This window comes from Carassius gibelio, chromosome B16 (assembly GCF_023724105.1).
Source record: "Carassius gibelio isolate Cgi1373 ecotype wild population from Czech Republic chromosome B16, carGib1.2-hapl.c, whole genome shotgun sequence".
Taxonomy (NCBI): domain Eukaryota; kingdom Metazoa; phylum Chordata; class Actinopteri; order Cypriniformes; family Cyprinidae; genus Carassius; species Carassius gibelio.
This window is the reverse complement of record NC_068411.1, coordinates 31,127,946-31,151,107: the sequence shown is the minus strand read 5'-3', so window position 1 is coordinate 31,151,107 and position 23,162 is coordinate 31,127,946. Positions and strand designations below refer to the sequence as shown.

At 35.5% G+C, this 23,162-nt stretch overlaps 3 protein-coding genes across 5 annotated transcripts in view; 2 read left to right on the top strand and 1 right to left on the bottom strand.

Annotated features, from left to right (window-relative positions):
- LOC127975289 (nuclear receptor coactivator 7) overlaps positions 1 to 10,291 on the bottom strand; it is a 22,247-nt gene extending 11,956 nt beyond the window's left edge. The window contains exon 1 of the mRNA XM_052579217.1: positions 10,152 to 10,291. Within this exon, the coding sequence (XP_052435177.1) occupies positions 10,152 to 10,183 (32 nt within the window). The 5' untranslated portion in view covers positions 10,184 to 10,291. The remainder of the gene's footprint in view (positions 1 to 10,151) is intronic.
- Positions 4,422 to 12,080, top strand: cndp1 (carnosine dipeptidase 1). Its single transcript, XM_052579216.1, has 12 exons — positions 4,422 to 4,565; positions 4,645 to 4,752; positions 6,676 to 6,819; positions 6,931 to 7,093; positions 7,317 to 7,405; positions 7,476 to 7,673; positions 8,202 to 8,286; positions 8,752 to 8,912; positions 10,209 to 10,373; positions 10,449 to 10,590; positions 11,670 to 11,817; positions 11,896 to 12,080. The coding sequence occupies exons 1-12, from the start codon at positions 4,563 to 4,565 to the stop codon at positions 11,966 to 11,968; spliced, it is 1,479 nt and encodes a 492-aa protein (XP_052435176.1). The 5' UTR covers positions 4,422 to 4,562; the 3' UTR covers positions 11,969 to 12,080.
- A 1,174-nt stretch (positions 12,081 to 13,254) lies between these two features.
- On the top strand, positions 13,255 to 21,880 carry wdtc1 (WD and tetratricopeptide repeats 1). 3 transcript variants are annotated; one of them, XM_052579212.1, is made up of 16 exons: positions 13,255 to 13,489; positions 14,498 to 14,626; positions 15,430 to 15,513; positions 15,857 to 15,903; positions 15,968 to 16,079; positions 16,163 to 16,350; positions 16,650 to 16,832; positions 17,897 to 17,991; positions 18,103 to 18,218; positions 18,300 to 18,375; positions 19,386 to 19,470; positions 19,572 to 19,736; positions 19,830 to 20,065; positions 20,146 to 20,314; positions 20,409 to 20,601; positions 20,703 to 21,880. In XM_052579212.1, the coding sequence occupies exons 2-16, from the start codon at positions 14,561 to 14,563 to the stop codon at positions 20,898 to 20,900; spliced, it is 2,013 nt and encodes a 670-aa protein (XP_052435172.1). In that variant the 5' UTR covers positions 13,255 to 13,489; positions 14,498 to 14,560; the 3' UTR covers positions 20,901 to 21,880. The 3 variants fall into 3 exon arrangements, with proteins under 3 accessions (XP_052435172.1, XP_052435175.1, XP_052435173.1); XM_052579215.1 differs by having other exon boundaries at positions 13,261 to 13,489; positions 14,501 to 14,626; XM_052579213.1 differs by having other exon boundaries at positions 13,261 to 13,489; positions 14,478 to 14,626.
- The last annotated feature ends 1,282 nt before the right edge of the window (positions 21,881 to 23,162 follow it).

Sequence of the window (23,162 nt, the reverse complement as noted above, 5' to 3'; positions counted from 1 at the left end):
TATAGACACTTCACTCCAGTCCAGTATTATATAATAAACTCCGCGCCCTACAAATCATGCATCAGCTGTCAATCCCAGCTCACGCTTCGGAAAATGCCAGTCGGTTTTTCCAAATATGGGAAAAAGTGATGCATGGGTGCTTTTTAGATTTGAGAAAGTGGGCAAGAGACGCCCACAGTGTTTCCAGCAGACTTCAGCACTGCTGCTTTACTCTAGTGACCCGATTTATCTTCCTGTCTCAAGCACGCCTAACATTCAACATAATGCACTTTCACAAATCCTTACCATGCATTTTCTCATCCTGATGCTACTGTATATTAAAAAAACATTATCTATAAAACCGTTTTCCTGCAGAGCTGGGCTGTAAACTGATTTTTTCCTCCACAAATGTTTAAAAGGCTTGACATATTGCATTAAGTATTTAAAATGCATTTATTTCATACTATCAAACACACTGAGTAGGAATTTGTTGTTCAGACTTTAGGGCTCTAGTGTGATAAGGACAACAAGAACGGCATCAGAACAAGATCTTAAACGTGTTCAGCTCGTTTGCGAAACCTGGGAAGGATTTTATTCACCAGCTGTCGATCTCAAGAGGAGTTGATTTTATTAATGAAAGCATCGTTTATGATCACTGTACAATGCTGGTCAAAGCTGAGGCTGTGTGTAAAGACTGTAAAATATGTATTCTCGGCCTCAGGACGGGTCTCTACTGAAGTCCTGGTTAAAGTTCAACAGGATGGGCTGAAACAGCACATTTAATGATGAGATGAGCTTCCACAGCTTCAGTCCAGTCAATGTCCAGCGCTTCATTACCTGACTTCTAATAAATCACTTTATACAACGACTGCGCACAAACTCATTTGCTGAAGTGGGAATATTGGAGTACGTTTGAGTTCATTTCACATGAATTCAGTGTGAACTGCTTCTTCATAATTCATTTTCAGTATAAAGAGTCATTTCTAGTTCAAAGTTGTTTAGCTGAAAAATGTTTAGCTGTAAGTTTACTATACCAATTTATATCCATATTTATAATTTTATACTTCATGTTTCTAAATCTATATCCAGTGTCGGAGAAAGTTACTTTTAAAAGTAATGCATTACAATATAGTGTTGCTCTCTAAAAAAAATTGCATAATTTTTTTGTGTTACTTTTTTCTGGTTTGTTTGTTTATAATTAAGAGAAAACTTGTAAATGTAAAAGCCCTTTCACACTAAAAGTGATACGAATAATCCTCAAGCTGCAGATAATGTTAATTCACATTTTTTTTGTTTTTTGAGGAATATTGAATCTGTTTTTGAGTGAATGCATGTTTCTCAACATGGCAACACAAGAGCTGTCAGTCAGTACGAAGGAAAACAGAGTAACTTTAGTTTAATACTTGCATATAACAATATGCATGTGATTGACTAAAGAGATGAAACTGAAGATGTGAAATTGATGGAGAAAGTTAATTTGATATTTGATGTCTGTGTGGCAGGAATTCACCTGCTGAAATCTTCATGTGTTGATTGCTGGAGGTTTCTAGGTCACGACAGGGTAAAGGGTGAACTCTGCGGTTTTATTAGTTCTGTGTGAACTAAACAGAGCATTTAACATCACATCCAGGCTGTGAAACACAGACAGACAACACAGACTCCTGCTGAAACACATACAATAGACAATATGTGAACATATACACACTCAATGATGCATGAATAAAAGTAAAAAAAAAATGCCCTGATGCTTAAGATACGGAAGAAAAACTAATCTACTGTACGCACTATTCTCAGCCTGTGCAAATATTTGGAATAATTAAGATTTAATACTTTTTCAGAAAACAGTCTCTTCTGCTCTACAATGCAGCATTTCATTGATCAAAAACACAGGGAAAAAACAGTGAAATATTATTACAATTTCAAACAGTTGTTTTATGTATGAATATATTGTAAAATGTAATTTATTACTGTGATCAAAGCTTAAAAATTGCAGAAATGTTTGGGGTAAATACGATTTTTCATTTTATTGATCAAGGACACATTATCACAAGATGTCAGTAAAGGCATATAAATGCTGTTCTTTTGAACTTTCTATTCATCTGTGAATCAAAAAGATTAAATACATCTCAATTTCCACAAAAATATTGTTCAGTACAGCTGTTTTGAAACGTTGATAATAATCAGAAATGTTTCTTATAATCATCATATTTTCATGATTTCTGAAGATCATGTGACACTGAAGACTGGAGAAATGATGCTGAAAATACAGCGGAGCATCACAGAAATAAATTACACTTTAACACAGATTCACACAGAAAACAGATGATTTAAATTGTAATAATATCTCACAATTTCTGATCAGTCTCGATAAGCAGGAAAGACTTCTTTCAAAAAGAGTAAAGGAATTTACCAAACTACTGACTGGTAGTATGTGTATGTGATAACAATAGAATATAATGAGAAATTAAAGGAAATATTTTTTCTGATACACCATGTTTCTTCACTAGAGCACTCCAAACCTAAGATCCTGTTTCTGAAGAGCCCCATCTTGTGGTTTTCCTCTAAAAACACAACACACTTCACACAAGTTCTTAAAGGACCTAGATGTTAAAAGCTTTGCTCCATGAAGTTAATCTCTTTCTTTACTAATCCAATTTTTCAAAGTCAGAATTCCAGAACTAACCTGAGTGTTTAACCTCAAAGGAATTAAAAAAAAACCTCATCTCATATGCAACATGCGGGATTGAATGTTTGCCGGTGATGCACACAGACCTGTACACGATTGAGAAAGTGTTAATTATTATCCGAGTATATTCTGTGTGCACATCTTACATGCTGGGTGCACAAGTTAAAAGGACCGGAAATAGTTCACAAGCTGTGGATTAATTGCACGCTGAACCTGTCAGCACAAATAAAGAAGCGTTCACTGTTGAGGCTGTAATTAAGCCCCCTGTGATTATACTACAAACTGCTTTAATCAGTGAATCAGGACTGCATCAGATTGCTTGCATTTCGAAATCAAATGTTCATCATTATCTAAACTGTACAATAGTGTAATCTTAAAACCAAAGGAGTAGGTCAAACGCATTATTATGTTTGTTTGACAAAGGCTTTCTATGGCTGATTAGACTTGAGGATTTCTATTTGCCAGGATTATCAAGATCATCTCTAATCTATTGCAACAGCCTCGCAAACACTTCAACATCTGAGTGACTGTCCACATCACTTTAAACACATGAATGCATTGGTAACTATTTACAAAGCTTCTGCTATGAAAGACTGTAACTTGCAATTTTGAGAAAAAAATTATCATAACTGAATTTAGATTTCGCACTTTTGGTTTTTTGTCTCACAATTATGAGTTAATATCTCGCAATTAAGATTTTTTCAAAATTCTGAGTCTATATCTCATACTTGAATTTATATATTGCCATTTATATATTTTTCTTACAATTCTGAGTTAATATTTTCGCAATTTAGATTTTTTATCACAATTGTAATTTTTGTCTCGCAATTCTGAATTTATATCTTGCAATTATAACTTGTTCTCACAATTGAATTTATATTCTGCAATTTAGTTTTTTTCTCGCAATTCTGAGTTTAAATCTCGCAATTATGACTTTTTTCTCGCAACTGAATTTAGATTTTACAGTTACGTTTTTTAATCACAATTCTGAGATTATATTTAGCAATTTGGATTTTTTTTCCGCGATTCAGATTTTTTTCTCTCAATCCTTTATCTCTCACAATTTGATTAAATTTCGCTATTTAGATTTTTAACGCAATTCTGAGTTTATATTTCACAATTTAGATTTTTTTTTAATTCTGAGGTTCTTGCAATTTAATTTATCTTTTGCAATTGAGTTTTTAACTCACAATCCTGAGTTTATATTTGGGTTTGTTTACACTATTCTGAGTTTCTATCTCGCAATTTAGAGGTTTTTTGTACAATTCTAACTTTACTCGCAATTCTGACTTTTTTTTTTATTTGTAATTAAAGTGTTATTTTACACAACTAAAAATATATATCCTACAATACATTTTTTTTCTTGCAATTATGAGTTTATTTCTCACAATTATTTTTTTCTCAGAACTGTGAGATAAAAAGTCACAATTATCTTTTTTATATACCACTGAAGAAACAAGCTTCCATATTCTGCTACACAAGCTTCCAACTTTAAATCTCTTTTCATACTGCATCATATTCAAATCACACAAGGCCTAACTTCAAAGAATCTTCTAGTTAAACTCGACTTTGTCAAGCCAGCATTCAGAGATGTCAAGTTGCCTAGTAAATGTTGATGTTTGTCCTTTCATCAGTGATTTGTCCATAAGTCTTTGTGCTTTGGAATGCCGTTGATCTGCTCCCATATTGAACTCAGCGTGAGGTTTGCTCAGCCTTGCTTTAGGGATTGTGTTTTGCCAGCGAGAGAATTCATTTTGGCACATATAAGCTGTTTTTTTCCATGCTAAGGAGACTTCAGTGACCTTATCTCCACAGGAGGTACCTAAGATGAAAACTATTTAACACGCCTCACCAGCGATGGGACGGCATTGAGCGGTTTGGAAGATCCTCGTAGCAAATGGTAAGTCAATTATTTTCTCTTAAAAACTCTATAGAATAAGAATATGTCTTCCTCTCATGTCTCTGTTTGCTCTCCACAGATGAAAAGCATTACTTTAGTCTGTCTTCTTCTGTGCACGGGAGTTTCTTCCTTCAGATTTGAGGAGCTGACGCAATATGTGAACAGCCATGAAGAGGAATTTATCGAGGTATTTCTTTTTTGGGATATTATGAAAATGTCTGTCTGCACTAATTTAGTTAAGGAAAGCATTACATCGCTGTGATAACTGGTGATCTTTTGTCCAAACTCAGTGACAACATGCATCTGCTCTAGTGACATCATCACGACTCGTTATTGATGCATCTTATCTCTGCAGAAACGCAACACAATCTGTTGCAGATTGTAGAAAATGCAGTTGTTTATTTGAGCTCAGATAAGATGCCTCTCTTTTTCTTTGATGGTTTAGTGTCATCAGCACAGGCTGTTGAAAGAGTCTTACACAAAACATGCAGATGAAAATATATTTTATTGTGGCCTTGAATTAATAATATATCCCTCTTTTTTTATGAATCCATTCCCAAATTTTTGTTAAATCATGATTAACTTTTTCCTTCCCTTGTTGTAAATTGTTCCTTCTATTTAATAATTAGTTCATTTGTTTTAGTAAATCGTTCCCAATTTTAGTAAATCGTTCCCAATTTTTATTAAATCGTTCCTAATTTTAGTAAATTGTTCCTAATTTTCCATACTTTTCCTTCCCTCTTTTTAGTAAATTTTTCCTTCTATTTAATAATTAGTTCATTTGTTTTAGTAAATTGTTTCTTTATTTTAGTGAACTGTTCCCTCATTTTAGCAAATTTTTTCCAAATTTTCATAAATCATTCCATAATTTTAGTAAATTTTTCTCTTGATTTTGTAATTAGTTAATTTTATTAAATTTTTTTCTTCATTTTTAGTATATGGTTCCGTTGTTTTAGTAAATTGTTTATTAATTTGAGTAAATCTTTACATAATTTGAGTAAATTGTTCCCTCGATTTTTTAATTAGTTCATTTATTTTATTAAATTGTTTCCTAATTTTAGTAAATCATTCCCAATTTTGGTAAATCGTTCCCAATTTTTATTAAATCACTCCTAATTTTAGTAAATCATTCCCAATTTTGGTAAATCGTTCCCAATTTTTATTAAATCACTCCTAATTTTAGTAAATCGTTTCCCAATTTTAATAAATCCTTTCCTAATTTTAGAAAATCGTTCTCAATTTTAGTAAATCGTTCCTAATTTTAGAAAATCATTCCCAATTTTAGTAAATCGTTCCTAATTTTAGTAAATCGTTCCTAATTTTAGTAAATCGTTCCCAATTTTAGTAAATCGTTCCCAATCGTTCCTAATTTTAGTAAATCGTTCCAAATTTTAGTAAATCGTTCCCAATCGTTCCTAATTTTAGTAAATCGTTCCTAATTTTAGTAAATCGTTCACAATTTTAGTAAATCGTTCCCAATTTTAGTAAATCGTTTCCTAATTTTAGTAAATCGTTCCCAATTTTAGTAAATCACTCCCAATTTTTATTAAATCGTTCCCAATTTTAGTAAATCGTTTCCTAATTTTAGTAAATCGTTCCCAATTTTAGTAAATCGTTTCCTAATTTTAGTAAATCGTTCCCAATTTTAGTAAATCGTTCCTAATTTTAGTAAATCATTTCCTGATTTTAGTTAATCGTTCCCAATTTTAGTAAATCGTTCCCAATTTTTATTAAATCGTTCCTAATTTTATTAAATCGTTCCCAATTTTTATTAAATCGTTCCTAATTTTATTAAATAGTTTCCTGATTTTAGTTAATCGTTCCCAATTTTAGTAAATCGTTTCCTAATTTTAGTAAATCGTTCCCAATTTTAGTAAATCGTTCCCAATTTTTATTAAATCGTTTCCTAATTTTTATTTTTAAAAGTGAAAAAACAAGGAAGCAAACTACAATGTGCCCATGATTGACTAAAACGAGGAAACAGATTATTGCGTTAATATTCATTCAGTCCTTCCTCATGTCATTCCCATTCAGACTGAGTTCAGACTGACGCCGCTTCTGTAGTTCTCAGTTCTGCTGAACCCTGGTCTGTATATTCTGTCTGTTTCAGACTCTGAGACAGTGGATCGCTGTGGAGAGCGACTCCAGCGATGTTACGAAGCGATCCGACTTACACAGAATGATGGACATGACGGCAGAGAAACTCAGACTCATTGGAGGAAGTGTGGAGATGGTGGACATCGGGACGCAGGAGGTCAGATAATGAGCTTTTCTTACTAGCTGTAATTAAATTTGATTAGAACAGCTTCACTTTTAAACTACTGACATCTAACAATATTATCCGTGCTGTCCATCTCTTGTACAGCTGGCCAATGGAAGCAGCATCGCTCTGCCCAAAGTGGTCACCGCTCGGTTCGGTGAAGACCCCAGCAAACGCACCGTCTGTGTTTACGGTCATGTGGACGTCCAGCCGGCCAAGAAAGAGGACGGATGGGCAACAGACCCTTACGAGCTCACAGACATCGACGGTATCCCTGAACCGGTCTCTTTTCAGTATCATGAGATAGCAAAACTTATATTTTATTTTAACTTTCTTTTTATATGTTCCTGTGGCTCAGTGGTAGAGCATTGAGTTAGCAGCGCAAAAGACTGTGGGTTCAGTTCCCAGGGAATACACATACTGATTAAAAAAAATGTATAGCATGAATGCACTGTAAGTCGCTTTGGATAATATGATTATTTTATTTGTAGGAAATCTCTACGGAAGAGGAGCATCTGACAATAAAGCACCAGTGTTGGCCTGGATCCATACGGTGGAGGTCTACAGAGCCCTGAACATCGTAAGACACGATGAAATGCAACGGGTTTCATGCTGGGTTTCTGTTCAGGGTTTGACTGTGTTTGTTACAGGATCTGCCGGTGAACGTTAAATTCATCATTGAGGGAATGGAGGAGACCGGCTCTAACGGCCTGGACGACATGATAGTGGCTCAGAAAGACTCGTTCTTCTCAGATGTGGATTATATCATCATCTCTGACTGTGTGTGGCTCAGTAAACGTCCGGCGCTGACGTATGGTACCAGAGGGAACTGCTACTTCTTCGCTGAGGTCCAGAGATCAATCCATTCACATGCGTTTAGTTTTATCACAGCAAACGTTATGTTTTATACGTCTGCATGAGACTTGGCTACAAGGTTACAACAGTTAACTAAAACTAAAGAAATCTGAAATATAAAACCATTCAAAATAAACAATAAAATTATTTCATTTACACTTAAATACTGCAACACTGATTCGATTTCCAGTAAAATTGAATTGGATAAAAACATCTGCTAAATGCATAAATGTAAATGTGATAACTGTCAAGAGTTTAGCTAAACTAGAGTTTAGGGAAACTAACTATAAAAAAATTGGTTCAGTTCAGCTGCTTTTAATCATGAAATATACGAGTCAAATTGAGAGGCTAACAATTATTTTTGCCAACTCAAAACTCAGTGTGGGTTAAACTGACTTGCAACAATGTATGAGTCAAAAGAGTAATTACGAGTGTAAGCAGTAACTTCACTTCATGATCTGAGAAGTGTTTTTGAGTTTAAATGAACAGCAACACACTGTGTTTCTCTCGTGATGACGCAGGTGGAGGGACCCAAGAAGGATTTACACTCTGGTGTTTATGGAGGAACGATAATGGAGCCGATGACGGACCTGATCGGCATCTTAGGTGCTAACTTATTAACCATTTAAACCAAAACTGTTATAGAAGTTTTTGAAAAAATTTTAAATGAGCAACTTTTTATATAATACATATTTTATAAAACATGTTGAACTCAACAATTGCTAGAAAATCAAAGCCATAAATCGAAACAACTTTGTGTTCCAAATTTGAAGTTGATATTTTAAAAAACCCTTGCCAACAGAATGAATGCAGTTTTTATGGGGTTCAATGAAGACATTTTTGTCCTTATATGGTCATGAGGAAGTACTTTCTGTACCTAGTGTAAAATAGATTTAATGAAGGAGAAATATAAAAATTCCAATAAAAGTACACACCTGTGCTAAAATATACGAAGTTGGCATTAACAAAAAACTCAAAACCGAATAAAACCGATAAGGTCGCACAGGGGTTAAACCCTTCGACCCTTTACTGTTCCAGGTGTCATATAAAAACCTTAGTTTCGTTCCTCAGACAAACTCATCAGCCCCAGCGGGAAGATCCTGATCCCCGGCGTCAGAGAAGCGGTCGCACATCTGTCTGACGAGGAGTGGAAGATGTACCAAGACATCGAGTTTGACCTGGAGAGCTACAAGCGTGAGATCGGCCTGAGTCAGCTCATGTACAGCAACAAGGCAAGAACAATACCAGCGCATTACACCTGACAGCATCCATTCAGCTTCACTGACACTCCTGTTAACTCTAAAACACAATGCAATGAAGTGTGAAGTTCAAAATACTGGTAAAACTCCTGTAAAAAATAAAGATGGAAAAACTGCTTCAAATTATACAGTATATCGTGCACTGTTTTTACAGTGTATTTACAGATTTATGGTAATTCATGTATTTTCTAAGCTCTTCACTCCCGTCAGGCTGACATGCATTTTACATGGCTTAAGTTATTTTAGGACTGAATGTTAAACTAAAATGAGAATTCAAAGCTGTTTTATTTTTAATTTGAGTTTATTTAGTATTCATTTAATTATTTTTTTATGGTTAAGTTTGTTATTTAAGTAAAGTTGAGTCAAATACAATTAAAATACAATTACGTTTTTTTTTTCATTTTATTTTATTTTATCCCAGTTAATGTTTATTCTATTTCAAATAACAAAAATGTTTTTCATGGTTTTAGTTTTAGTTATTTTTGCACTAAACGATAACTAATCGTTTATCTAAAGAACAATAACCCTGGAATAACATAAAACTAACAAATTTGCTTAATCGCAACGTTTAATATCAATCACAGTTTAATTGCAACATAAAATCATTACAGTTAATAGTGTTTACCGTCTGTTTGATTATATGTCATTTGTAACTAATGCATGATTCAATTTTAGAATCCTGATTCCTAATTTTGGTAAATTGTTTCATAATTTTAGTAAATCGTTTCCTAATTTTAGTAAATTATTTCTTAGTTTTAGTAAATTGTTCCCTTGTTTTAGTAAATGTTTCCTAATTTTTGTAAATCGTTACGTAATTTTAGCAAATTTTTCCCTTGTTTTAGTAAATGTTTCCTAATTTTAATAAATTGTTTCGTAGTTTGTCAATCATTTCGTAATTTTAGTAAATCGTTCCCTTGTTTCAGTAAATTGTTTCCTTGATTTAGTAAATGTTTCCTAATTTTAGTAAATTGTTTCATAGTTATTTTAGAATCAGTTGTCTTTAATTCCGTTAAAGTTCATTTTATTTTAAGTAACATCTATAACAATATTAGTAAATTATAACTCTGTCTGTAACTTATTCACTTCACAACGATGCCATAGAAGAACCATTCGGTCAAAGAAGCATCTCTTTCTTACATTATTATAATGTGAAGAAGCTTTTGTGAAACAGAATTTTTATTTTTATTTTGTAAGGCATAGTTCCTCACTTACTCAGTACTGAAGCTTTGTGCAAGGAAACCCATGGAGAAACCTGTTTTGCTCCGTCAGGTGGATCTTCTCGCCCATCGCTGGCGTCACCCGACCGTGACGATCCACGGCATCGAGGGCGCTTTCTCCTCGCCGGGCACCAAGACGGTCATCCCGGCCAAAGTCATCGCCAAGTTCTCCATCCGCCAGGTTCCTAACATGGATCCAGCTGTGGTGGAAAAACAGGTGGAGCAGATGAAGCTCATTTTAATGTGTAGAAATCACTGGTTTACGTTATAACCGGTGCTTTTTAACCCTTAGGTGACTGATTATTTACACTCAGTGTTTGCGAAACGCAAGAGTCCCAACAAACTGAACGTCACGATGGTCATCGGAGCCAAACCTTGGCTGGCCGATCCCAAACATCCGCTGTTTGAAGCCGGAAAAGCAGCGGTCAAGAGAGGTCCACACACTTCACTTCTGCTCTGAATCACAGTCTCACATGTTCTTAGTGACAAAACAGCTTCGCAAATGATCTCTAACTTTTGTCTAGCAATTTAGAACTTGGTTAATAATTTTTCTTTTTAAAAAACAAGTTCCACATGGAGAAAAGACGTATGGGAAAACCCCTTCTGGACAGGCAACAAATACAATTATTCCAAATTTGTTTTAATTCACATATCAGAAATCGAAAATGGAATTTGGATACAAAGCAAGATTTATTAAAGTGTGTTATTTTAAAATCATTTAAATGTTATATTTTATTAATATTTTGAATAAGTATTTTTTTTCATTTAATTGCATGTTTTTGTCATAAAGAAAAAAATAATTTATGTAGTTTTTTTCATTAATTTTTATGTTTTAGTTATTTTAGCACTAAATGTTTAACTAAACAAAAATGAGAAATGTTTTCTAGGCGAGTGTCTGTAATAAATTCTATTTTTATGTATATCTAAATTAATTTTATAATTAGAAATTGGCAACAAGCTGCAATAATAAATATAAAATAAAATTAATAACATTTTATTTCAGTTCATGTTTATTTTAGTTCAAGTAATGAAAATGTTTTAATGGTTTAAAGTTTTAATTAACTATAATAATAATCTTAAAAAATAATAAAAAAAACTTTTGCACTTAAGATTTTCATATAAACTGAATAAGTACAAAAGTGCACAAACAGAAAAATGACATTTTTAAAGTAAAAAAGTACAAGTACACAAACAAAAAAGTTAAATGTTTTAAGTAAAAAGGTAAAAAAGTGCACAAACAAAAGTGACATGTCAAGTAAAAAAGGACAAGTGCACAAACAAAAAATTACAAAATTTAACAAAAATAAAATTAAAAGAAATGTTACTCGAAATAAACTTTAACTAAAATAAAATAACTTATATATTTTATAATGACTTATTTTAGCTAGTTGCCAAAATGTTCCTCAATCGCAAGGTTATAAATTCTAAAGTATAAAATGTTGTTTCTCGATCGATCTTATGCTTTGAGCTTGCTTGGAGTGTGAGAGGATTCTAGCTTCTTGTTTTCTTCTAGTGTTTGGTGTGGAGCCAGACCTGATCCGTGAGGGAGGCACGATTCCCATCGCCAGAAGCTTCCAGGACGTCACAGGCAAGAGCATCATCATGCTGCCCATCGGAGGCTTTGACGACGGCCTGCATTCACAGAACGAGAAGATCAGCAGGTCTCTGGAGCTTCTGGACTCTGTCGGAGAGCCGCTCTTCATGCACACTCATTCACCGTTTCATATCTTATTTTTCAGATACAACTACATGGAGGGAACCAAGCTGTTCATCGCATACCTGCATGAAGTGTCTCAGATCAAGGAGCAGTGATGTGAAGATCTCCTGCTGTTCTCTGGAACAAACTAACATCTCATTTACTACTAACTTGATTAATGACAGATTAATGATGCTGGAACAAATTAAACGAGTGTTTTGCAATGCATGTGCAGTGGTTTCATTTGCATTAACTTGAGAAGCTGTGTTTGTTCACTTGGTTATGTCTTGTGACTTTTATTTTGTAATCGTGCATTCTGCTAAAACAGGAAATGCACTGAGAACGTTTTAAGGTTGCCAGATATTCCTTTATAGTCATAAAGGTTCAAACTATGCTTGAATAATATTCTTATAAAAAAGAAACATCATCTTTATTGTAATCAATGTGAATTAATTCATCTGAAGATACATTTTTTTTCTGTGTTGCAAGCTGAATATAACACAGGATGATTACATTCATGTAATTAAATAATGTAGATCAAATTAATGATATAATAAAATACACTACCAGTTCAAAGTTTTTTTTTAATGTTTTTTCAAAAAGAAGTCTCTTCTGCTCACCAAGCCTGCATTTATTTGATCCAAAGCAGTAAAATATTGTGAAATATTTTTCCTATTTAAAATTACTGCTTTCTATTTGAATATATTTTAAAATCTCATTTATTGCTGTGATTTCACAGCTGCATCATTACTCCAGTCACATGATCCTTTTGAAATCACACATTTATTATTACTATTATTATGTTGAAAAAATTGAAACAGAAGTCTTTTGTAACATTGTGAATGTCTTTATCATCACTTGCTAAATAAAATTATTGGTTTCTAACCCCAACACACACACACACACACACTCTCTATAAATAAATAAATAAATAATCAATTTTACTTGCTTTTGAATTGTATAGTGTATAATGTTATAAAACTTTTTATTTCAGATAAATGCTGATCTTTGGATCTTTCTATTCATTAAAGAATCCTGGAAAATTTTACTCAACTGTTTTAAATATTAATAACTAATATTAATAAATAATAATAATAATCCGAAATGTTTCTTGAGCAGTAAATCATCATATTAGAATTATTTCTGAAGACCATGTGACTCTGAAGACTGGAGGAATGATGCTGAAAATATTGCATTGATCACAAAAATAAATTAGATTTTAAAATATATAAAAATTAATAGAAAGCAGTTATTTTAAATAGTAAAAATATTTCACAATATATCTGCGTTTCTGTATTTTGTAACAAATAAATGCAAGCTTGGCGAGTAGAAGAGAGGTCTTTAAAAACATTCAACATTTCAGTGCTCAAAAACGTTTGATTGGTGGTAACACAAACCCGAAAGTGTCCGGATGTTGTATTTCCGCGGATCTGGCAACCCGCGCAGTCGAGGAAGCTGCTCGTTAATGTGGCTTCAAAATCTCCCAAATGCTTCATCACAACTAGTTCTTTATTAGCTCTAGACATTCCTCAGAGGAAAGTTAAAGCGTTGAAATCGATAAGTGAAAGCATAGTCGGGTTTCAGCGTAAATATCGCTTTATCGAGCTGCGCAGAGAAAAGGCCATACCGACTCCGAGGTAAGACAATATTCCTCACACTTCACTGATATCTGTTGATTTTGAAACAAATCTTGCTTTAAAAGATCTGTAATAAGCATTTAGCTGCTGACTGTTGTCAGAAGTGTCTGGTTTTGTGTGAATGTGGAGTTTTGAGGCGTCGCTAGTCGGCTAATGCTAATTGTTTATGTTTTGGTGATCGCGTCAAACTAGCTGACGCTCAAATTAATCATATTTTAATTCAGATAAATACATTTGATGTGCTGTAAACTCACTTAATAAGGATGATTATAAAGATAAAAGGCCTGTTTAGTGAACTACAGCGTACTGTGTAGCTGTGAAGTGCTTTATTAATATATAATATGTCACCGTGTTTTTTAGGAGTAGAATATCATATAAATCATCAGTGTGAATGATATATGAATAAACCTCCAGAATATAAAGAGGAATAAAAGTGTTATGTTTGATGTGTAAGAGAAGATTATATATATATATATATATATATATATATATATATATATATATATATATATATATATATACACATACAGTTTGGAAAATATATCAACACATGAAAATTTATAAAGTGCAATAAAATGTATTTTGGATGTTTTCTTTCCAGTAGTGTGAAAGAAGACATGGTTTATGGAAGCAAAATATTATAAATCAGAAAAAAAAATTGTCAGGAACTATAAATAAACTGTAGATTTTGTGGCATGTAAGCGTTACTTTAATGGAGAAAAAACATACTGCCTTTAAAAATGAAAAAAACTAGAATTAAATAATTGTATTCTACACTAAAATGCATGTTTTATTTCACTAGTCTGAAAAAGAGAAGTCAAGTGCATTTAAAAACAACATGTTTGCCTCTGGTTTCTGAAATTAAATCGGACACAAAAAGTGTTTTAAAAAAAATCAAACCTGTAGTCCTCATACATATGCATTGACAATCCTTCAGAAAAGCAACAGGAAGAGCGTTTAAAGTAATCAAGTGCTAACTACCTTCCAGTTTTTCTGCGTGTGTTCCAGAAGCTCGGCCTCTCCGAGAGGCTTGTGTTGATGCACAGATGATCGCAGATCTTGGGCGTCCTGATGACGTGCTGTGAGACCATGTCCCTGCGGAGCGTCACGACTGATCTCCAGCGCCGCCAGATCCGGGTGAGCAGCGGCTGGATTTACACCAGATCAGAGAGTTAGGACACCGAATGTCTTGTAGGATGTAATTCTAAACGTCTCGTTCATTCAAATTTCACTAAAGACTTTTCTGGCAGACTTGAAGCATTAGTCAATTTCTCACACTTTTATTAATAAACCATTTGTGTCCCTGCAGCACAAAAGCAGTCTTGAGTCTCTGGGGTTTATTTGTAGCAATAGACAACGATACATTGTATGAGTCACAATGATACATTTTTCTTTTAAGCCAAAACTCATTAGGATATTAAGTAAAGATCATGTTCCATGAAGATATTTAGTAAGTTTCCTACCGTAAATATATAAAAACGTAATTTTTGATTAGTAATATGCATTGCTAAGAACTTGATTTGGACAACTTTAATCAAATATTTAGAATTTTATTTTTTTTTTTTTTTTTTTTTTTCGCACCCTCAGATTCCAGATTTTCAAATAGTTGTAGACAAATACTGGTATTAGACATGTAGTTGCAAATTGTTAGTACAATATCTTAAATGTACTATCAAAATAAACAAAAGTAAACATTTAATAGATATATTTTTCATATATATTATGCAAGTACACACAGAGTTTCGGGGTTTTACAAAGACCAAGAAAGTGCATCCTATTTGCTTTATTTTACAAAAGCACAATGCTTTGTTGTTATCATGAGTCCACACAAAGAAATCTTACTTTTTAGCTGTATTAGCAACAATGAGGGAGTATTTTAAATCAGAAAAGCAGTACAAGTGTGTGTGTGTTTCGCTCTCATATATCGTGTGTGTGTGCAGGAGAACCGGGCTCTGGACTTCCAGAGACACTATCATGTGACCGACCCGTTTATAAAGCGTCTGGGGCTGGAGGCGGAGCTACAGGTGACTGATGAGTGACTCATTGAGTTTTCATGTCTTCACACTCATATAGGAACATAAGTCTTTTCCTCCATCTTTTTGCTCCAGATACGATGAAAATATTTATCAGTATAGTAGTATCAGACATTTTTTTTATTACTTAATTTATTTTCCCTGAGGCCCACTTTTAATCTCAAATTATTTGTGCAGATAAAATAGTCAAAATTTAGACCATTCGTGCCAACAACCAGTTTTTGCTGCTGTGTCTTTAAGACTTGAATGTAAACCCCATGTGAAGAAACGATGCTCTGCTTTGTCATCTCTGTATTTTTAGAATGGAGAAGAGTAATATTGCTCTGTGTTTCAGGGTCACTCTGGCTGTGTGAACTGTCTGGAGTGGAATGAGAGAGGAGAGTAAGTTCACAGTTCTCCTCGTCTCCGTGTCTCTTCATAAACTCACTGTGTGTGTTGTTTCCAGTCTCCTGGCCTCGGGTTCGGATGACCAGCACGCCATCATCTGGGATCCGTTCCGGCACTCCAAGCTCATCACGATGCACACGGGACACGCAGCCAACATCTTCTCCGTGAAGGTGAAGGTCATGTGTGTGACTCTAGTGTGCAGTAAACATGCCAGGGTGTGTGTGCTCATCTGTGAACGTGTGTGTGTCTGCAGTTCCTGCCTCACTCCGAGGACCGGATCTTAATCACAGGAGCCGCCGACACCAAGGTGCACGTGCACGACCTGACGGCGAAGGAGACCACTCACATGTTCTCAGACCACACCAACCGCGTCAAGCGCATCGCGACGGCACCCATGTGGCCCAACACCTTCTGGAGCGCCGCGGAGGACGGACTCATTCGGTACGGAGAGATCAGTCTGATCAGAATCAGGGTTTGTGGAGAAACTGCAGGGGGTTGTGAGCTGATGGAGATATAAAAGCTTACATTTAATTATATCTTAAGTCACAAAACCAGTCATTGAGATTCATGCATGATCTGAAGCTGAATAAATGATCTCTCCAGTGATGTGTGGTTTGTTCGGAGGACAATATTTGTCTGAGATACAACTATTTGTAGATCTGGAATCTGAGTGAGGTGCCATGGCCCAGAGCTCTCATGCAGTTCCTCAACACAAGTCTGGTCTGTGTTGTTCCCATCAGGCAGTATGATCTGAGAGAGAGCAGTAAACGCTCCGAGGTGTTAATCGATCTGACGGAGTACTGTGGGCAGCTCGTGGAAGCCAAGTGTCTGGCCATTAACCCTCGTGACAACAACTACCTGGCTGTGGGAGCCAACGGACCCTTCGTCCGGCTCTACGACATCAGAATGATCCACAATCACAGGTCATCTCCGTCTTATTACACCAATACTTCCCTAGGAAACACAGAATGACAATACAGACGGTGATTATTAGTGTTAAAATGAACAGACGGATTTGATTTGCTAATGATTTTCCCCTCCAAAGCAGCTCTCAAATCTCATTCGTGTTTAGAATAAAAAAAAAAAATGCATACATTTTTGGGTTGAATATTGAAAGTAAGATTGTTGTATCGCAAAGCCTTGCTTTATTATTAGATCCAGCAATTCAGAAAACTAAACTTTTACAAACACTATAATGAAGTGTTTTAGCTCTTCTCACTCCATGACAAATCTTTAGATTTAAGGGTATTCAGAACAAAACGGGAATGAAAAGTATCATTAAAGTAACATGAATTTTATAGCATTATAAAACCACTGGCATTATTTTAATATCACTGACATAGTATTATAGTTTATTTTTTATTTAAAGATTTTTTTAGTAATTTTTACTGTGTATTTTACTACATGTGACCCTGGAGCACAAAACCAGTCATAAGTGTCAATTTGTTGAAATTGAGATATATATACATCATCCGGAAGCTGAATAAATGATCTCTCCAGTGATGTGTGGTTTGTGAGGAGGACAATATTTGTCTGAGATACAACTATTTGAAAATCTGGAATCTGAGGGAGCAAAAAAATCTAAATATTGAGAAAATCATCTTTAAAGTTGTCCAAATGAAGTTCTTAGCGATGCATATTACTAATCAAACATTAAGTTTTGGTATATTTACGGTAGGAAATTTACTAAATATCTTCATGAAACATGATCTTTACTTAATATCCGAATGATTTTTGGCATAAAAGAGAAATGTATAATTGTGACAGATGCAGTGTATTGTTGTCTATTTCTACAAATACACATTTATACATTTTAAAATTCAGTTCGTTATTTTAGTAAACCTTAAACTAAATCTAAATGTTGCCTTGCAACTAGCTGAAACAAAATGTTTAGGTTTAAATGCAATACGTAGATCCATGTTGTTATAATTCTGAGTTATGTTTTATTTTGGTGTGTAACGTTACGCTCTTCTTAACCGTCTTCCAGGAAGTCTATGAATCAGAGCAGCTCAGCTGGAGTTCATACGTTTTGTGACAAGCAGAAATCGATCCCGGACGGGGCTGGACAGTACTACGTGGCAGGTTTGCCGCTGTGTTTCTCATGGATGGTCATCTGGTGTGGGGGCGTGGCCTAAACGTGCTCTGTGTCTATTGGGATGAACGGGTCTGACAGATGTTTCTCTCTGTTTGTAGGTCACTTACCCGTGAAGCTTCCGGACTATAACAACAGGTTACGAGTTCTGGTGGCCACGTACGTCACCTTCAGTCCTGACGGCACCGAGCTGCTGGTGAACATGGGAGGAGAGCAGGTAAACTAGTGGAGCTCGCTGCTGATATCACTGCACAACATGAGGGATGCGCACTTACACAATACTGCTTCCTGTTTGCAGGTTTATTTATTTGATCTGACCTTCAAACAGAGGCCGTACACATTTCTGCTGCCCAAAAAATGCCACACGCCATCAGGTAAGATGTGAACACTGTCTTATTATTATAAATATATTAGTCAGTGGTATTACTGCATTTAGGATTATGACTACTAGGGATGAATATTATAGCTAAAAAAAAAAAAGTTTGCTTCTTTCTAGTGCGGTCAAACAATTAAAACAATAAAGGTTTTGTTTACATAATATATGCATGTGTTTATTATGTATATATATATATATAACACATGCATGTATATATTTTTGAAAAATGTTACATATATTTAGATATAAGAATATAAATGTATATACATGTAAGTATTTTTAAAAGGTGTTTTTGTATTTATATATGCATAATAAATATACACAGTAAACATGCGTGTATTATGTAAACAGATTTGTAATTTGTTTTATGTGGTTAATTATTTGATGACTAAAGGTTGTTTTAAATATCCAAGTAGATTAAAAATGTTAAATATCTTGCTAAATAAAAAAAAAAAAAAAATTTTAAACAAGAAATTTTAGTTATTTAAAACAAAAAGCATTAACTGAATTAAAACATTAAAAACTACATTTTATTTTAGCTAGCTGCAAAGACTACATTTCTCTCTTTATTTTAGTTTAACTTGATGTACTAAAATACAACTAAAGCTAAAAGTAACAAGACGATAAAATCACAACGATGTTACTAAAACGTTAAAAGTACAATGAAAACGGAAAATATTAAACTTATTAACAATTATTAGCTATTATTAATAGAAAACTCATTGATACTTAATGTTGCAAAAAAATAAATAAAAAAAAAGGTAATTGCGATATTTTTCTTAAAATCGCGTGATACAAACTCACAATTGCGAATTGATAAAGTCATAATTGTGAGATAAACTTTTTTTGATTGACAGAAATGTATCACTTCATCTTCAACTCTAAAATGTTTCTCTACTAAAGTTTAAACGACAGACGCTACTAAATCATCCGATCTCACTCTCAAACTCACAAATAATGAGTCGACGAACTAATCGTGTGCTCATTACTCATTTTTGTTCACGGCAGAGGTACAGAATGGGAAGACCACCAATGGTGTGACCAATGGGATTCATCTTCCTGCTAGCCGCCTCAAACTAGCTAAAGTCTCCAGGTAAGACTGATGCATGTGTGATTCTGTCGCGGTCACGTCTGTATGTTGTTATGGCCATCATAGACTCGTGTGTGTGTGTGTGTGTGTGTGTGTGTCTCCAGTGATCTTCCTCCTCATCTGGAGCGGATCAAGCTACAGGCTAACGAAGCGTTCGCGCGCCAGCAGTGGACTCAAGCCATCCAGCTCTACAGTCTGGGCATCCATGAAGCCGGACACAACGCCATGCTGTACGGAAACCGCGCTGCCGCGTACATGAAGAGGAAGTGGTACGATACACGCTTCTGATGCACGACGTTAGAAACAGCATGATGCATCACACGCACAGTTTAATGTGAAGTGTGTGTGTGTGTGTGTGTCAGGGACGGAGACCTGTACGACGCGCTGCGTGACTGTCTGAAGGCCTTGTCTCTGAACCCGGCTCATCTGAAGGCACACTTCCGCTTAGTGCGCTGCCTATTCGAGCTCAAGTACATCGCCGAGGCTCTGGAGTGTCTGGATGACTTCAGGAGCAAGTTTCCGGAGCAGGCGCACAGCAGCGCATGTGACGCGCTCGACCGAGACATCAAGGCGGCCCTCTTCTCAAAAACAGACTCCTGTAGGTTCAGTCTTACAGCTTGGGTTTGTGTGTGCATGCATTTGAATAATCAGGACTCTGTGTGTTTTTCATGCATCCAGCTGACGACAAGAAGGGGAACAGCTCCGTCCGCTTCCATAACTTCAGCCGGAAGGAGTCCATCCCGGAGGATGAGATCGTGCTGAGAGAGCGCAGCTTCGACTACAAGCATCGCTACTGCGGACACTGCAACACCACCACGGATATTAAAGAAGCCAACTTCTTCGGGAGGTCAGTTTACTGACATATTTCCTACTGATGCATCACGTCTGCCCGATGTGTTTGTTAAATGTTGTTGTTTCCATGTTTGGCTGTCTCTCTGCAGTAAAGGCCAGTACATCGTGAGCGGTTCAGACGACGGCTCGTTCTTCATCTGGAACAAAGAGACGACGAACCTGGTGCGGATCCTACAGGGGGACGAGTCTATAGTGAACTGTCTTCAGCCGCACCCCAGCTACTGCTTCCTGGCCACCAGCGGCATCGACCCCGTGGTGCGGCTCTGGAGCCCCAGACCCGAGGTACACACCTCAGTTATTCAGTACTTTATCAGTTATTAAGATAAAGACTGTTGATTGCACCAAACGTGACTTGTTTTCTCTGGTGTGTAACCGATCTCCAGTCGGAGAACGAGAACTGTCGGGTGGTGGAGGACATGGAGGGTGCAGCCCAAGCCAATCAGAAGCGCATGAATGCGGATCCGCTGGAGGTGATGCTGCTGAACATGGGTTATCGTATCTCCGGTCTGAGCAGCCGAGGCACCGAGGGATCTGATGATGAGGAGAGCTCGGAGAGCCAGGTTCAGTGCCGCTCCAGCTAGAGCCGCTACACAGCTCACCTTCCTCAAAGCACTTTGCGATTTCAGTTCTTCGACACGAAGCTGAGTGAATGAATGCTGCCGCTCCGCACTATGCAGATAGAAGTGAGAAACCCACCTTCCCTCTTTCAGTTTCCCTTCGCAAAGTCAAAGCACTTACAGATCAGTATCCACAGCACATTCAGTGTGCCGTCAGGTTAAAGCTCGTTTCCAAAGTTGCACAGCGCTTGGGTCTTTCTGATGCGGGGCTTGCTTGTGGACGCGATTTTGTCTCGTTTTGTTTCTTTCCCGAATGATCTCGATGATCTCTGAGCGCCAGAGGACAGAAACTGAGTGTTATTGTTCATAGAGATATGTTTGTAGGTCTGCAGCACTTTCATTTGGAATTTATTCTGGAGAATAAACAGTGTTTCTGTTCGACCCAGACTTGCATTGTGAATGTTTATCAAGTCAGGTTTGCTGGGACTGAAAATGTTTGTTGTTGTTGATGATGATGGTCTTAAGGGGGTTTGTTGTGGGTTGTTTTTTTTACCTTCTTCATCATCGCGAGCAGGACATGAATCTTCATCGATGTACCTGAGAAGACAAGAATAAAGACACAGTGTGCTATGAGAAGATGAGATTTAACAGCAGTAAAAGAGACTAGAATTGGGTCTATTTTGTGATATTTGTGTCTGTTTCACTGCGGTCATATTTCAGTATAGTTTAGTGCATCGTATAAAAAATAAATGACATTCAAAGTTGTGCAGCAGCTCTGTTGTTGCTGTCATGAGCATTGCTGGGGGTTTTCAAAGGAAAACATTGTATTATATGAAAGAAATGTAAGTTTTCTCATCAGCAGCATGGCTTTATAAATGCAGTTATAATGGAGACGAACTAGATTGATCTAATTTCAGACGTAGAGCCATCGGAAGAGCCGGAAAGACAACGCACAGCCACTCTTTTCCCATCTGTCTCAAATAAAATTAATTTATTTACAAATATTGTGTGTGAATTATTTTCTTTATATAAATTTTTTCTTTTAAAGCCAGCTTAGCTTTTTATGTTTTAAGTTATAATAATATTGACGCTAGAATAATAAATTTTACTGTACATTCTAGGGCTGGGCATTATGTAAAAAAATACAGTATGATAATCGCCTTAATATCGCTACAGTATCGTATATCTCAGTCAAAAAATGATTCCCAAATCCTCTCTTGAATCAACCATGATTTCAAATCAAGAGTCGGATCGTGAATCAATCCATTCGCAAAATGATTCGCGAACCTGCTCCAAAGTTCTAAACTAAAATGATTCGCGAACCTGTTGCTTTAAATTCTCCAGCTCGTTACAGCAGGATTTAATCTGATTGGCTGTTAGTTTTTATTGTTCATCAGCTGTAAAACATTATTCTGAAAGTGATTCCAACGATATCGTTTCTCCGTGGCTTTATCGTTATAACTGTGGTGTAGACTCTGCTGTTCTTTAATACAGATATTTTTTTTATATATAGAATTATCTTTATCGTCTTTGGTGTTTACAGCCCTTTAATAAAAAAGTATTCGCAATACGATTCTCTTAGAGCGATTCGAAACAGTGAATCATTTTGCGAAGCAATAGTTTAACTGATTCTGAGTCTCGAAAACTCAGTTTCAACCATGATCATTATACGTGCTTTTTAAAATCATTACAAGAAATGGCAAAATTGGAAAATTAATGTTTTTTGTTGTTGTTTTTGCTAGTGAATCACTTGAAGTCACTGAGTCACGAGTTTGAATCAATCAGAGCGGCTCCAGAGTAAATGACTCACTCAATCGAATCAGTTTGTTCCTACGCTTTTAACGAGAAATCAATAAAATAAGTTAGTTTATGGTCAAAATAATAATTATCTTTCAATGAGCTCAGACAAATCACATTAATTTAAAAGGAAATCAAGTTTTCATTCCCCACTGAGAGATATTCGTTCATGTTTTAAGCATAAACTCACTTCATTTTTGAGTTCATATAAATTTCTCCATTAAATGCGTCTTGATTTTATGACGTTTGGATATTGTACTGAAAAAAATTAGACGAATATACTGAACAAGATGTTCATTCTTTGCAGTGCATGCAACATTTAATGCCAGCACTTTATAAATAAGACTTTCTGCTACAATACCTTCTTGTAGGCTAGCTTTAATCTGTGAAGAGGAGAATTAAGACTTTAAGACCCACAGAAAGCCTGCGATGCATACGTCTTATTTTTGTTTTTAACATATGAATGACTGAACACAAAACAATATTTTT